This window comes from Piliocolobus tephrosceles, chromosome 8, assembly GCF_002776525.5.
Source record: "Piliocolobus tephrosceles isolate RC106 chromosome 8, ASM277652v3, whole genome shotgun sequence".
Classification (NCBI taxonomy): Eukaryota; Metazoa; Chordata; class Mammalia; order Primates; family Cercopithecidae; genus Piliocolobus; species Piliocolobus tephrosceles.
The window spans coordinates 147,517,761-147,530,997 of NC_045441.1; the positions used below are offsets into that span (position 1 = coordinate 147,517,761).

The 13,237-nt window shown below is 47.6% G+C and overlaps 1 protein-coding gene across 5 annotated transcripts in view; it reads left to right on the forward strand.

The window, feature by feature from the left end:
- LOC113223013 (actin-related protein 3B-like) overlaps window positions 1-10,199 on the forward strand; it is a 22,124-nt gene extending 11,925 nt beyond the window's left edge. Inside the window, exons 1-5 of one of the 5 annotated variants that reach the window (XM_026452604.1) lie at window positions 3,631-5,274; window positions 6,882-7,007; window positions 7,282-7,336; window positions 8,248-8,331; window positions 9,291-9,348. In XM_026452604.1, coding sequence (XP_026308389.1) covers window positions 5,062-5,274; window positions 6,882-7,007; window positions 7,282-7,336; window positions 8,248-8,331; window positions 9,291-9,331 — 519 coding nt within the window. In that variant the 5' untranslated portion in view covers window positions 3,631-5,061 and the 3' untranslated portion in view covers window positions 9,332-9,348. Of the gene's footprint in view, window positions 1-3,630; window positions 6,212-6,453; window positions 6,563-6,881; window positions 7,008-7,281; window positions 7,337-8,247; window positions 8,332-9,290 lie in introns of those variants that run through there. The other 4 variants (XM_026452607.1, XM_026452606.1, XM_026452603.2 and 1 more) reach the window with 4 other exon arrangements.
- The last annotated feature ends 3,038 nt before the right edge of the window (window positions 10,200-13,237 follow it).

A 13,237-nucleotide genomic window follows, 5' to 3' on the forward strand; every position in this document is an offset into this window, starting at 1 on the left:
TATTTTTAGTAGAGATGGGGTTTCACCATGTTGGCCAGGCTGGTCTCTAACTCCTAACCTCAGGTGATCTGCCCACCTTGGCCTGCCAAAGTGCTGGGATTACAGGCATGACCCATCACTTCAGACCTAAAAAAATTTTTTTTAATAAAATGTTTTTTTAAAAAATCTATTACATTAATTTGTTGGCTTAATATTTGCCTTTTACATGGAAGTAGAATTTAAACGTATTAAAATAGCCATTAATAGTGATTTAAAAAATCTAGGTTGTTAGGCTTACGTTTATTTGAAATAGAAATTTCTCTGAAAACCAAATGGCCATTCTAGATGTAATGATCATTTACCATTTCACAAAAACAAGTTTTATGATGATGTCTTGTGTTACAAATTCTCTCTTATTGTCTGAAAGCCAGCTCTCAGTTTCGCCGGGCAAACTGGCCTGTTTGAAGTTTTCTGAGGATACATTTTCTCTCTATCTTTTTTTTTTTTTTTTTTTTTTTTTTGAGGCGGAGTCTCGCTCTGTCGCCCGGACTGGAGTGCAGTGGCCAGATCTCAGCTCACTGCAAGCTCCGCCTCCCGAGTTCACGCCATTCTCCTGCCTCAGCCTCCGGAGTAGCTGGGACTACAGGCGCCCGCTACCTTGTCCGGCTAGTTTTTGTATTTTTAGTAGAGACGGGGTTTCACCGTGTTAGCCAGGATGGTCTTGATCTCCTGACCTCGTGATCCACCCGTCTCAGCCTCCCAAAGTGCTGGGATTACAGGCTTGAGCCACCGCACCCGGCTCTCTCACTATCTTTTTGGTCACCTAGTGTGATTACAGCAGTAAACGTTATTACAGAGTCCTCTGCACAAGAGCCCGTGTATGTCTTTAAAAGGTGGAAGTCCTGTTCACTTCAGGTATCACTCCCAAGGATTCAATGTGAATCTAACTGTGTTTGTTAAGTCCTCTTTTGTATTTGGTCTGTTTTCTACCACAGCAAAGTCAACAGAACAAGCTAGGATACAGATGATCTACTTCTAGGCCAGAAATCTGAGAGGATTTAGAGGAAATCCGCACAGCCAGTGAGCTCTCATACAGCGGCCGACCTGGCTGGTGAGACCGTCTTGTCCACTTGCCGTGGCCAAGCAGGACCCACTGCTGTCTTATCCACTACTTGCAACTTTGAGCGTCTTAATTGACTCGGTTTAGGGACTTTTGTTTTCTTCAACTTGTCTTTGCTTTGAAGTTTTCATATATATTTCTATACAGTATATGCTGGGTAATATAATAGACGTGATAACCTGGACTCAGAGCACCCCTCAGTTAGTGTTTTCCATTTTCTGCCCTTTTTCTCTCTCTCCTGTTCCACGTTCGTCTCATTTGGCGAGTACTTTCTGAGCTCATGATGTTCCTTTCCGAGTTTCCTAACTTCTCCAGAAGCACCTCGACGGCACAGGTCATCCCGAATCTCGCAGTATTCGTGCAGTGTTGTCTTCAGGTTTTATTTGTTGCCTAGTTTTAGAGTTCACTACTGTGGCCACGCTAATCGTGCCCATGCAGAGTGCTGACCGCAAGGAGCTCTATTCCGTGCTGAGCTGGACTCTTGGAGCTCAAGTGACGTTTCGTGGTGAGGAGGCAGGGATTCGGAATTGAAAGGAGCAGCGCGAATGAGGGCTGTTTGGCCCTTGCCTATTGCTGGCTTGTGACTTCCCCTCACAGAATCTCTTGAAATGGATGCCACTCCTGAAGTGACGTGGCTCTTTTAGGGGCCTACTCGTGCGGTGGTGTGTGCAGCTCTCCTGGCGCTTGGGAAAAGTGGAGTACAGGGTTGCCTGCGGGACGATCTGCCATCGGCCAGGGCCCTGCCTGCCTTAGCCCCCGCTGAGAGCTCAGCATGGCTTCCACCTGCAGCTGTCTTCCTGGGCATTTTCTTAAGTGAAAATAAAGATTCAGCCATGAAATGATTTTTGTTTTAATTTATTTATTTTTAATGTAAGAAACAAATAGAGTTGCTTTTTAGAAGACAAAACTGAAATGAAGCACTGAAAACATTCACGATTGTTAGGAAGATGCAGATCCTCAGAATGAAAAAGTATGTGTTTTAAAGTTCCCTGTTTACATTTCTGAACTTTCAGGAATCTCTAGGTTTGGGAGGTTGAGGCATCTTCTTCAGGCCTCACAGTGAGCCCCGGCGCCGGGGCTGCAGTCTGGTCCGCGGTGAACCCCAGCGCTCGGGCTGCAGTCCGCTCCACAGGGCTCGCTGTGATGTTTTCTTTGTGTTTGTAGCTCAGTGTCTTTAACGCAGTAACTGCCTGCTGAATGCAGTGGGATGTTTGCTGCTGATCACAGGGACATTTAGGCTGTTGAGGTTTGTCCTTCAGTTACTGAAGGAAGAAAGGAATTCAGAATAAAGACCCAGCATCCTTTCATAAACTTAGGGAATGATTAACTGTATTTTGCCTGAAGATCATGCAAGCCCACACCCCTGCCCCCTCCTGCCTGCTTGCCTTCTAGTGTGGAAAATTTGAAGCAGGCAGGAAAGTATATCCAATCTGCAAGGATGAAGTAGCTGAAGGAGTCTGGGTGACGAGAAGTGAGGGTGGCAGAATAGTGCAGCAAGGTCGGACGAGGACAGAACCCACGTACACCATTCTGTGGTCGTGCCTAGCTACGGGAGAGGCCCCTCGTGGCTCTCAGCTTCTCAGCAGCTGGGGAAAAGATGGGAACCCAGTCTGTAATGGCAGGCACAGGGGACATATGATTAAGGCCCAGTGGGTTTTCCAAGAGGCCAGCTTTTTCTGACACTGAGATCTGAGAGAAATTCCTTCTTTAGACCCTCACTAAGAATATGTCCTCCACCCATCCCTACAGTGGATAATGACATGCATTTCTTCCTGCTGGGTCTTCTCATGGCTCGCGGTGAAGTTCAGAGGGGAAACAGGCTTGTGGGAGAATGATGAAAGAACGCCAAGCAGACGGGGAGCATCCCCTGGGACTTTTGGATCCAGTGATAGAATTTAGAAGACTTAGGGGTGTGAGCGGACTGTGTATCCCTCAGATTATCCTTCAAAATAACAGTGGCCCAGAATTTGGAGATGAGGCAGCAGGTGTGCCCACGGTGCTGTGTCGGCCACTGGGTGTTACAGTGAGAAGCGGACCCGTGTCTTCGACAGTTGTCTGAGGGAAGGATAAGCTCACCAAGTCCAGGGTGACAGTCAAGGAACCTGGCCCCGTGGCCTCTCTCCTACACTGTGGTGGGCCAAGGGAGAGCTCTCAGACACCCTGGTCTTCCTTGGGACACTGTTTGGGATCGCCTGACAGTGTCCCAAGGAACTGTTCCCAAGGCTGCAGCATTCGCTGACAGAGAGCGCGGCTGTAGGAATCTTAGCCTGGAGAAGTTTTGAAGGAGTTGTCTGCGGTGGGCTTTAAAAAAGTAAATGACATCCTGGCTAACATGGTGAAACCCTGTCTCTTAGCCGGGCGTGGTGGCGGCACCTGTGGTCCCAGCTACTCGGGAGGCTGAGGCAGGAGAATGGTGTGAACCCAGGAGGCGGAGCTTGCAGTGAGCCGAGATCGCATCACTGCACTCCAGCCTGGGCGACAGAGTAAGACTCCATCTCAAAAAAAAAAAAAAAAAAAACATAAAACAAAAAACAAAACAGTAAATGAAAAACAATAGCAAAAAAACAAAAAAAACCAAATCACAAAACCTCAGCAAAAGCACCCTTAGAAATGTCTCATTCCAAGCACTGACCCATCCTTGTTCTTCCCCAGTCCTCCCTTAATTCTTAATTGGATATAAGCCAGGGTCTGTCTCTCCAGGAAATCATCGGCGAGCGTGGCCAGTCATGAGAGAGCAGGACCAGGGATCAGCTGAGGCTTATTCTAAGATGAGATGATCAAAATACCAAGAATGCTTCTAAGTTATGATTCTTGATATTATGGCAACAAGGAATGCAGTGTGTCTGAAAGAGCCACCAGGCCAGGAGACCCGTCTGAAGGAAGCCAGGGATCAGAATATAACCCTGTTCATGTGATTTCAAGCTGCCACCCCGTCTGTCAGGGACTTGTTCCTGCCAGTCCTCCCCTTCTGGTGACATCTTACCTGAGTGTTGGTAACCAGGGGCTCCCCTGAGTTTGGCATTTCCATAGCTGCAGCTGTGGTTGATGGTCCCTAGACTCTGACAGGAGCCAGGCGCTCTCAGGTTGGTCACGAGAGATTTCTCCACAGGGTGACAGAGGACGACAGTGATTATTCATCATACTGATCCCGGGACAGGATGTTGGGCTTGAAAACTAGACTGAAAATGGGTCAAGGAGGCAGGTGCCCAGTGACCTCGTGGTCTCCCTGTGGCGAGGGGCGGCGGGGTTGCCTCTTGAGAAATGGATGTGACGGCGGTTTCCTCGGTTGGCCACGCCCACAGAGTTTTAAGAAAGCAAGGAAGTGTGTAGCAGTGAAACCCCCAGATGAGGACAGACAGCAGAGTTCCCGGGGCAGAAAACCATTGCCAGGTATTTTATTCAGTGTGTTCATGATCAGGTAGTCTCCGTAAGGTGTGGGTACCCCTTAGAGTGTCTGCAGTGTTCAGGGCTGTTCCCTGTGAGGAGAAGTGTGGGGTAGACACCAAGGAATGGGGCACGGTGTGGGCTCCGGGGGATCTCTCACCGCTGCAGAGAGGCCTCAGGACCACCCCAGTTCCTGGCCCTGAAGGCCAAGCCCAGATCCTCCCTTAACAATATATTAGCCTTGACCTTCTCGAAGCTGATAACAAAATATTGTGGCACAGTTTTATGAGATCAGTTTTGTGAGGCTCTCTCCCTGGCCAAGCCACTGTAGAAGCTTTAGCCCAGGGGTGTCCAACCTTTTGGCGTCCCTGGGCCACATCAGAAGAAGGAGGAACTCTTGGGCCACACATAGAATACACTAACACTAATAGCTGACGAGTGAAGAAAAAGGTCCTGTGCATCACGTTTTTGGTATTTGCCACCACGGATGAGCAAAACCATTGTTGCATTGAAAGGGCTGGACGTGGCTCCTTCAGCTCCTGACAGCCTTTCACCTTAGCGACTGGAGCAGCTACAGCATGTTAGGTGATTTATCAAACATCTGCTGCTGGCAGGTAACCAGAGGTGAAATTTCTCTCTACAGACACTCAGGCTGGAAGTGGAGCAGAACCCAGGTGGAAGACGAGGTCACTGGTGGCTTCTCCAGGTGGAAGACCAGATCCCTCGTGGCTTCTCCAGGTGGAAGACCAGGTCACTGGTCACTTCTCCAGGTGGAAGGCCAGCGTCTCCAGGTGGAAGGCCAGATCATTTGGCTTCACCACATGGAAGGCCAGATCACTGGTGGCTTCCTGTGGCTTCTGCCCCCTTTTATTCTTCCTGCTCTGACTTCACTATCTAATCCTGAGTCCACGTGGGTGCTGTCACAGCAGTTCTAGGAGTTGGCACGAGAGAGAAATGATCCCTTTGCACTCAGTGCTGGCTGTCTTTCCCCAGAACAGCAGTAAGCAGGAATGGACTACTCTAATATCATATAACTTAGAACCTGGGTTGCTAGGGACAGAAAAGTGCATTTCTTTTTCTGTACTGATTCCTTGTGACTTCTGCTTACCTGGAAACTTGGTGAGGGACTTACTGTTCACGCACCCAGAGCTGACTGGGAGGAGTGCCTGAAAGAGAGCTCTGCAGTTGCTCAGGATCTCAGGAAGAGCTAACATATTTAGAGGATTAAAGGAAATAGGGCTTTTTGACTCCTTGAAGGATTAATTTCCTTATGTAGTTTTCACATAAGGTGTTTTCTCTAAGAAAGTTCAACCAGGAGATACACTGGTCCCTCTTGCTAGTGGGGGATATGATTGAAGACCCCAGTGGGTGCCTGAAACTGCAGATAGTACCAAATCCTAGACATACTGTGTTTTTTCTTGTACATACATACCTATGATAAAGTTTAATTTAGAAATTAGGCTCAGTAAGAGACTTCTGAACAGCAGTAACTAAGAATGATTATTGTAACAATATACTGTAGGAAAAGTTACATAAATGTGGTCTCTCTGTCTAAAAATATCCCCCTTCCTCGTCTTGTGAGGACGTGAGATGACGCAGTGCCCTGTGGTGAGAGGCGAGAGGCGAGTGATGTAGGTTAGGCCACTGTGGCCTCTGATGTACACCAGAAGAGGACTGGCTGCTTGGGTGACCTGGGCCGTCGAGCCATGAGGATGTCAGTGGCTGCAGGTCAGGAGCAGACGGTGTGGATGACTGACAGGCAGGCAGGGTGACAATGTGGAGATGCTGGACGGAGGGCTGGTTCAGGTTCTGGGCAGGCGGGGCAGGACAGGCCAGTGCATCCCCTTCCTCTGCCCCCCACCGAGCTTCTGGGGTGGCCAGCGAGCGAGTCTCGGCACCAGAGGGCAGTGCTGGCTGGGTGGCTCATCTGAGAATGTTCCTTCTGGTAACTCGGATGCTTTCTTCCCAAGATCATCCTTCAGAGAAGCTCCAAGCACCCATTAGAAGACGTTCCCCCAGTGATGGTTAAGGCGGAGCAGCGGGAGAGCCAGTGTTGTTTTGGCTCAAGTCAGCTGGACGGTTTCTGTTATTTGTTTTGGCTTCCTGGTCCATGTGAGGGGTTGGTGGGGGTGGGGGTGGGGCATGAGAATCGCCTTGTTTTTGCTTTGCCGTAACTGAGGAAAGGATTAAGGAGCCATCTGTGGCACGTTGTTGTCGCCATAAAAAAAAAAAATCTACTCTTTTCCAATAGCGTTAAGTTTGCTTCTGTTCACGTCTGTCATAGGGCAGGTGTGTCATGCCCAAAGCGATTGGACCTGTGGGAGTTCTGTTGTGGGTGGTTCCCGGAACTGTGGGCGGGCGATTTCACCCAGGGCTCCCTCTGCTTTGTGTCTTGTAGAATGTCGTTCTCTCAGGAGGCTCCACCATGTTCAGGGATTTCGGACGCCGACTACAGAGGGATTTGAAGAGAGTGGTGGATGCTAGGCTGAGGCTCAGCGAGGAGCTCAGCGGCGGGAGGATCAAGGTAGGAGCCAGGGGCCTCCACGTGGTGCCTGGGGCTTCTGCGCCAGGCCTGACTCGGGCCCTCCTGACGCAGAGCTGGAGGAGCTTGTCTGCGTCGCGTGAAATGAAAACAAGTGTGCATCGCTTTCTGAGCTGCATTTTGACATGACCGCGGAGGTTTGCTGCCTGAGGTCCTTCCAGGCTGGTAGTTCAGACCGATGGTCCTGACGACACAGCAGTGGCAGCTTCACACTCTCCCTGACCATACCTGCCAGCAGTTTCCTTTTGTGTTGTAGAGATCAGGCCTGGGGTGTAATGACCAGTGTCCCAAGGAGATGGGACTGATTTACGGTGAGGATCTCTCCTATCCTTCGGAAATGTTCTCATTAAATGAAAATAACTGATGTTAGCAGGGAGTTAAGGCGTTTCTCCAAGATAGTCATTCCTAAGTAGCTGGTGATCACTGTGGGCTTCTAACCAAGAGTGGGCTTCGATAGCGGCAGTGGGCGCAAGGAAGAGAGTGCACGAGTCCACTGTTGGAAAAGCAGTTTCTTTTTCTTTTCTTTTTTTTTTTTTTGGAGACAGAGTCTCGCTCTGCCGCCCAGGCTGGAGTGCAGTGTCGAGATCTCGGCTCACTGCAAGCTCCGCCTCCCAGGTTCACACCATTCTCCTGCCTCAGCCTCCTGAATAGCTGGGACTAAAGGTGCGCCCGCCACCACACCTGGCTAATTTTTTGTATTTTTAGTGGAGACGGGGTTTCACTGTGTTAGCCAGGATGGTCTCCATCACCTGACCTCGTGATCTACCTGCATTGGCCTCCCAAAGTGCTGGGATTACAGGCATGAGCCACCTCACCCAGCCGGAAAAGCACAGTTTCTTTTAGTATTTTGGGGATGGTTAATCTTATTTGGGATGATCTCTGCAGTGCCAGAACATTTGATATGTTTGGTCAAAGAAAAGCAGTGAGGTTAATTGCTTGGATTTTGTGCTTTTGTGCTTTAATGCTTTCAGCCTTGTGAGAGGCAGGTTCTGCTTGCTGGGCGCACTGTGTTCCTTTGAGCCCTGGGGGCTGGGATTGTGGTGGGTCTTGGGGGGATTTGGCAGCAGGGGTCAGAGTCACTGAGTGCTGGGTGTGAGGTTGTGCTTGTGCCAGTAAGAGGAGGGCGGCCCCGGGTGAAGCCGTGGTCTTGTCAGCTGGGGGATGATTGGATCACAGATGTGTCTGTGCGCGTGGAGTAAGTGAGAGCTGCTTTCTCTTCCAGCCAAAGCCTGTGGAGGTCCAGGTGGTCACTCATCACATGCAGCGCTACGCCGTGTGGTTCGGAGGCTCCATGCTGGCCTCGACTGTAAGTCCCTCTCTCGGGGGCTCTGTGTGTCCATTCCCGTGCTCTCTGTTGAGTTTGGGTAACTATCGTCTATGAAGGTGAAATAGTGTGTGCCCTAATCGTGTGGCTCTAAACAGACAGTTCTGTAAAATAGAAATTATATCTTTTTTTTTTTTTTTTTTGAGATGGAGTTTTACTCTGTCACCCAGGCTGGAGTTTAGTGGCGCGATCTCAACTCACTGCAACCTCTGCCTCCCAGGTTTAAGCAGTTCTCCTGCCTCTGCGTCCTGAGTAGCTGGGACTATAGGCGTTTACCACCACGCCTGGCTAATTTTTTTGGGTTGTATTTTTAGTAGCGATGGGGTTTCGCCATGTTGGCCAGGCTGGTCTTGAACTCCTAACCTCAGGTGATCCCCCCTCCCCCCGCTTAGCCTTGCGAAGTGCTGGGATTACAGGCCTGAGCCTCTGCGCCCGGCCCAATATAAACTATGGTCTGAATAATCACACAACACATTTATCACTTATCCTTGCTAATTAGGGGTTACAGATAACGTGGTAAGTGGAATCCAAAAATAATCTAAACAAATCCTGCATTAATTATTAATTTCAGTGACTTTTCCAGATAATTCTTACTTTTCCCCTCGAATCTGTGAACAGTTCACACGTTGTTGGTGGGGGTCTGTGAACAGCTTACACATGATCACACGTTGGTGGTGGGGGTCTGTGAACAGCCTACACATGATCACAGGTTGTTAGTGGGGGACCAGCATTTGTTGGTCCTGAGAAGACAGAGGCTGATGACATTTCTAAAAAGTGAAATGCCCCCCATGAGTAGTTCAGTACATCAGAGAGGTAAAACCTTGCAGCAATGGTCCCGTGAGGGAGGGTGGAGGCCGGGACGAGGAGAGTGTCTTGCCTGCTTGGTAGCTTGACTTTCTTCTGAAATGTGTGTCTTTCTGTCCGCCTGTTGCCTCTCGTAGCCCGAGTTCTTTCAGGTCTGCCACACCAAGAAGGACTATGAAGAGTACGGGCCCAGCATCTGCCGCCACAACCCCGTCTTCGGAGTCATGTCCTAGTGTCTGCCTGAAAGCGTCGTTCGATGGTGTCACGTTGGGGAACAAGTGTCCTTCAGAACCCAGAGAAGGCCGCCGTTCTGTAAATAGCGACGTCGCTGTTGCTGCCCAGCAGCGTGCTTGCATTGCCGGTGCATGAGGCGCGGCGCGGGCCCTTCAGTAAAAGCCATTATCCGTGTGCGACCGCTGTCTGCCAGCCTCCTCCCTCACCCGCCCTCCTCTCCCTCGCTCTCCCTCTTCCGAGCTGCTAGCTGACAAATACAATTCTGAAGGAATCCAAATGTGACTTGGAAAATTGTTAGAGAAAACAACATTAGAAAATGGCGCAAAATCATTCTGCCCCGGGAGAGAATGTGGGGGTGCAAACCCTTTTCCTCCCAGCCTATTTTTGTAAATAAAATGTTTAAACTTGAAATACAAATCAATGTTTATATTTCCTATCATTTTGTATTTTATGGTATTTGGTACAACTGGCTGATACTAAGCACGAATAGATATTGATGTCATGGAGTGCTGTGATCCAGAGTTTTTAATTGTGAGGCATGTTCTGATATGTTTATAGGCAAACAAGTAAAACAGCAAACTTTTTTGCCACATGTTTGCTAGAAAATGATTATACTTTATTGGAGTGACATGAAGTTTGAACACTAAACAGTATTGTATGAGAATTACTACAGACCATGTATCTTTTAGTTTTTTCTGTTTGAACTTTCTGGAACTGTTTTATAGAAGATGATGGTTTGTTGTCGGTGAGTGTTGGATGAAATACTTCCTTGCACCATTGTAATAAAAGCTGTTAGAATATTTATAAATATCTTTCTGCTGTAGTGTGGTGGTCTGTTGTTTTTCTCCCTGTCGCTGTGCTTCTTTTAAAGAATATTGACATTGTTTTACATCATTGGCGGATTTGATTAATACCCAGCTTGTGGGAGGAAATGTCTTTTTCTGAATGGTGTGGGCTGCCTGCCGTGCAGTGGCCAGTCCATCGCTGGGGTATCGTGGGTCTGGATAACCTGTCAGAGATGGTTTTGGCATCTGGGGTATAGTGGGAAGGAGCGACTAATGATTTCTGATATTCTTTCGTAGAAATTCAGGATTCATGACTGTAATCTTTCAGTAACTACTCTGATGTTTGCTGAATGGATTGTTGGCTTGAAAGGTAATTTGCTCAATTAATAGATTTAGGTTTATTTCGCTCTTCATATAATTCTTATAATTATGTTGCTTTAAAAATTGCTATTTATGGTATTTCTTCTAAGTTATGAAGTGTTTAAACTTGAAACACTTCAAGTTTTTTTGTTTTGTTTTAAATTTTGTTCTGTTTTATAATTTTTTCCTTACTTCCACTCTCAAAGGAGGTGAATTAAGTATGTTTTTTTCTCAGAAAATTTGCCTTCATAAAGAAACGTAGCCAGGTGCAGTGGTGTGCCCCTGTAGTCCCAGCTCCTCAGAAGGCTGAGGCAGGAGGATCACTTGAGTCTAGCAAGTCAAGACTGCAGTAAGCTAGGATTGAGCCACTGTAATCCAGCCTGGGTGACAGAGTGAGACGCCATGTCTTGAATAAAACAAAAACAAGAATAACAACACAAAAATGTGATGTTATTATTTGAGTTTAGAAATAAGTTTAATATTGAACTCAGTATGGTGAAATCTGAGTTTACCAAGCCTCAGCTGCCCAAATCTCTGATATTGTCACTGTGCTAGGCCCTCAGTCTCCCCAGTCAAGAGTCTGGTACCACCTGCTTCTCCCCTGATCCAAAGTGTTTCTCTGCATTCCCTTGGAGATTTGCTGCTTCTTGGGATTGCTGTACCATTGGCTTCTCATGATCTTCCAGCCGTTTTATTGCATCAAATTCCCGGTTGGTCTGCCTGCCTTCAGTCACACCTTTGCACCCTGAACATGGTAGCGAGAGCCATTCCTTCTAATGCCATTTTCTTCTTAGTTCTCTGCTATTCAGGGACCTACCTGATACTCCCACCTTCACCCTGCCCCGCCCGGTTCAGCATGCTTTGCACATCTCACAGTGCGCACTGTCGTTCCCACCTCTGCTCTGCATCTGTGCATTGGCAGGTGCTTTGTTGCACCTTCTCCAAACCCCAGGAATAACACCACTCTATGTCAGTGGTGTGGCAGCCTGGCTAAGCTAGAGCTGTATAACCTGTCTTTCCACCACAGGACACCCAAAGCTTCCATGTTTGGTACAAGATGATCTTTGAGATTGTACTTCTGTTTGTCAACTTAAAGGACTGTGGGATAATTTTTTTTTTTTTTTTAAGATGGAGTTTTGCTCTTGTCCCCCAGGCTGGAGTGCAGTGGTGCCATCTTGGCTCACCTCAACCTCCACCTCCTGGGTTCAAGCGATTCTTCTGCCTCAGCCTCCCGAGTAGCTGGGATTACAGGCATGCACCACCACGCCCGGCTAATTTTGTATTTCTAGTGGAGATAAGGTTTCTCCATGTTGGTCAGGCTGGTCTCAAACTCCTGATCTCAGGTGATCCACCCACCTTGGCCTACCAAAGTTCTAGGATTACAGGTGTGAGCCACCATACCAGGCTGAGCACATTTTGTTTTAAACCTACATTGACAGGACAGAGTGACCCATTAGAATGGGACAGGTATGGTGCTGTGGTTCTCAACCCTGGGCAAGATCCATCCCAAATTAAGAGAATCAGAATACGGGCCCCAGGGAAGACATCCCATTTTTGCTTTCTGTTTTTAAACTCCTTAGGCATTGCCAGCATAGCTGGATCTGAAAGGCTTATGAGCAGAAGGATGGGCTTTTGACTCAGAAAGATCTGAGTATGAATTCTGGCTGTTCCTTAAGCAAATGAGATCCTGTTTTCTGTTTGCTCATCTGTGGGAGAATTGTAATGGTCCTTTTGCTGTTAATAGAGGTGAGTTATAATTTTTTGTTTATTCAATAAGCCTGGCAGGTACTATAGATAGAAACGAACTGTGATTCTGCCATGTGTACCATTCACTTTATAAGGAAGAAAAATGTTTACAGTTAGTAATTCTGACAAAATCTCTACTTAACTTTTGTTCAGGTTGAATTAATTAGATCATAATCTAGAAATGAGTTAAGTATTCCTAGAGGTGATGGGTGAAATCGACCTCCTATGACAAAATTACAACTCAGGTGAGCAGTTTTCTGTAAAAAACATTTCACCAAATATACTCGTTAAATTCTAAAATTACAAGTCTACAGTCTTCAGGACTATTAAAACAAACCTTTTAATAGTGCAGGAGCCAGGTGTAGTGGCAAGTACCTGTAGTCGCAGCTACTGGGTAGGTGGAGGTGGGAGAATCCGTTGAGCCCAGGAGTTCAAGGCTGCAGGAGCCAGGGTCGTGCCACACACTCCAGCAACAGTGAGACCTTCTTAAAAAGTGCAGGAAGTTGCTTTGCCCTATTTAACAGATTTAGACATAAACTCAGCTTTACAATGGTGGGAATATTATACGAACGGCCTTAACTTAAAATCTGGCAACTAGTATGTGAATATTTAACATTATCTTTCTAAGTAAGAAGATACAATGGCTGGCTCAGAGCTGCTCTTTCCAACACACCTGTGAGAACAGCCTCTCACTTCTTTGGGGATATTCATCCGCTCTTCCTGAGGGTTTAGCTTCGGTTTTATGAACTTTTAAGCCAAGATTAGATTAAGTAATGTGAAGCTCATGAGTTTGTTTCTGCATATGGTGAGGGTTGGGGAAGAAACGAGAGAAATGGAGACTCCTGAAATGGGGGCCGTAGAAGAGGACCTGATCAGGGCTGCTGAGGATGGGGGAGGTGACTGCATCCCTTACAGAGGGAGGAAGGGGAAGCGCAGAAGGCACCCCGTGCTTGTGTTGA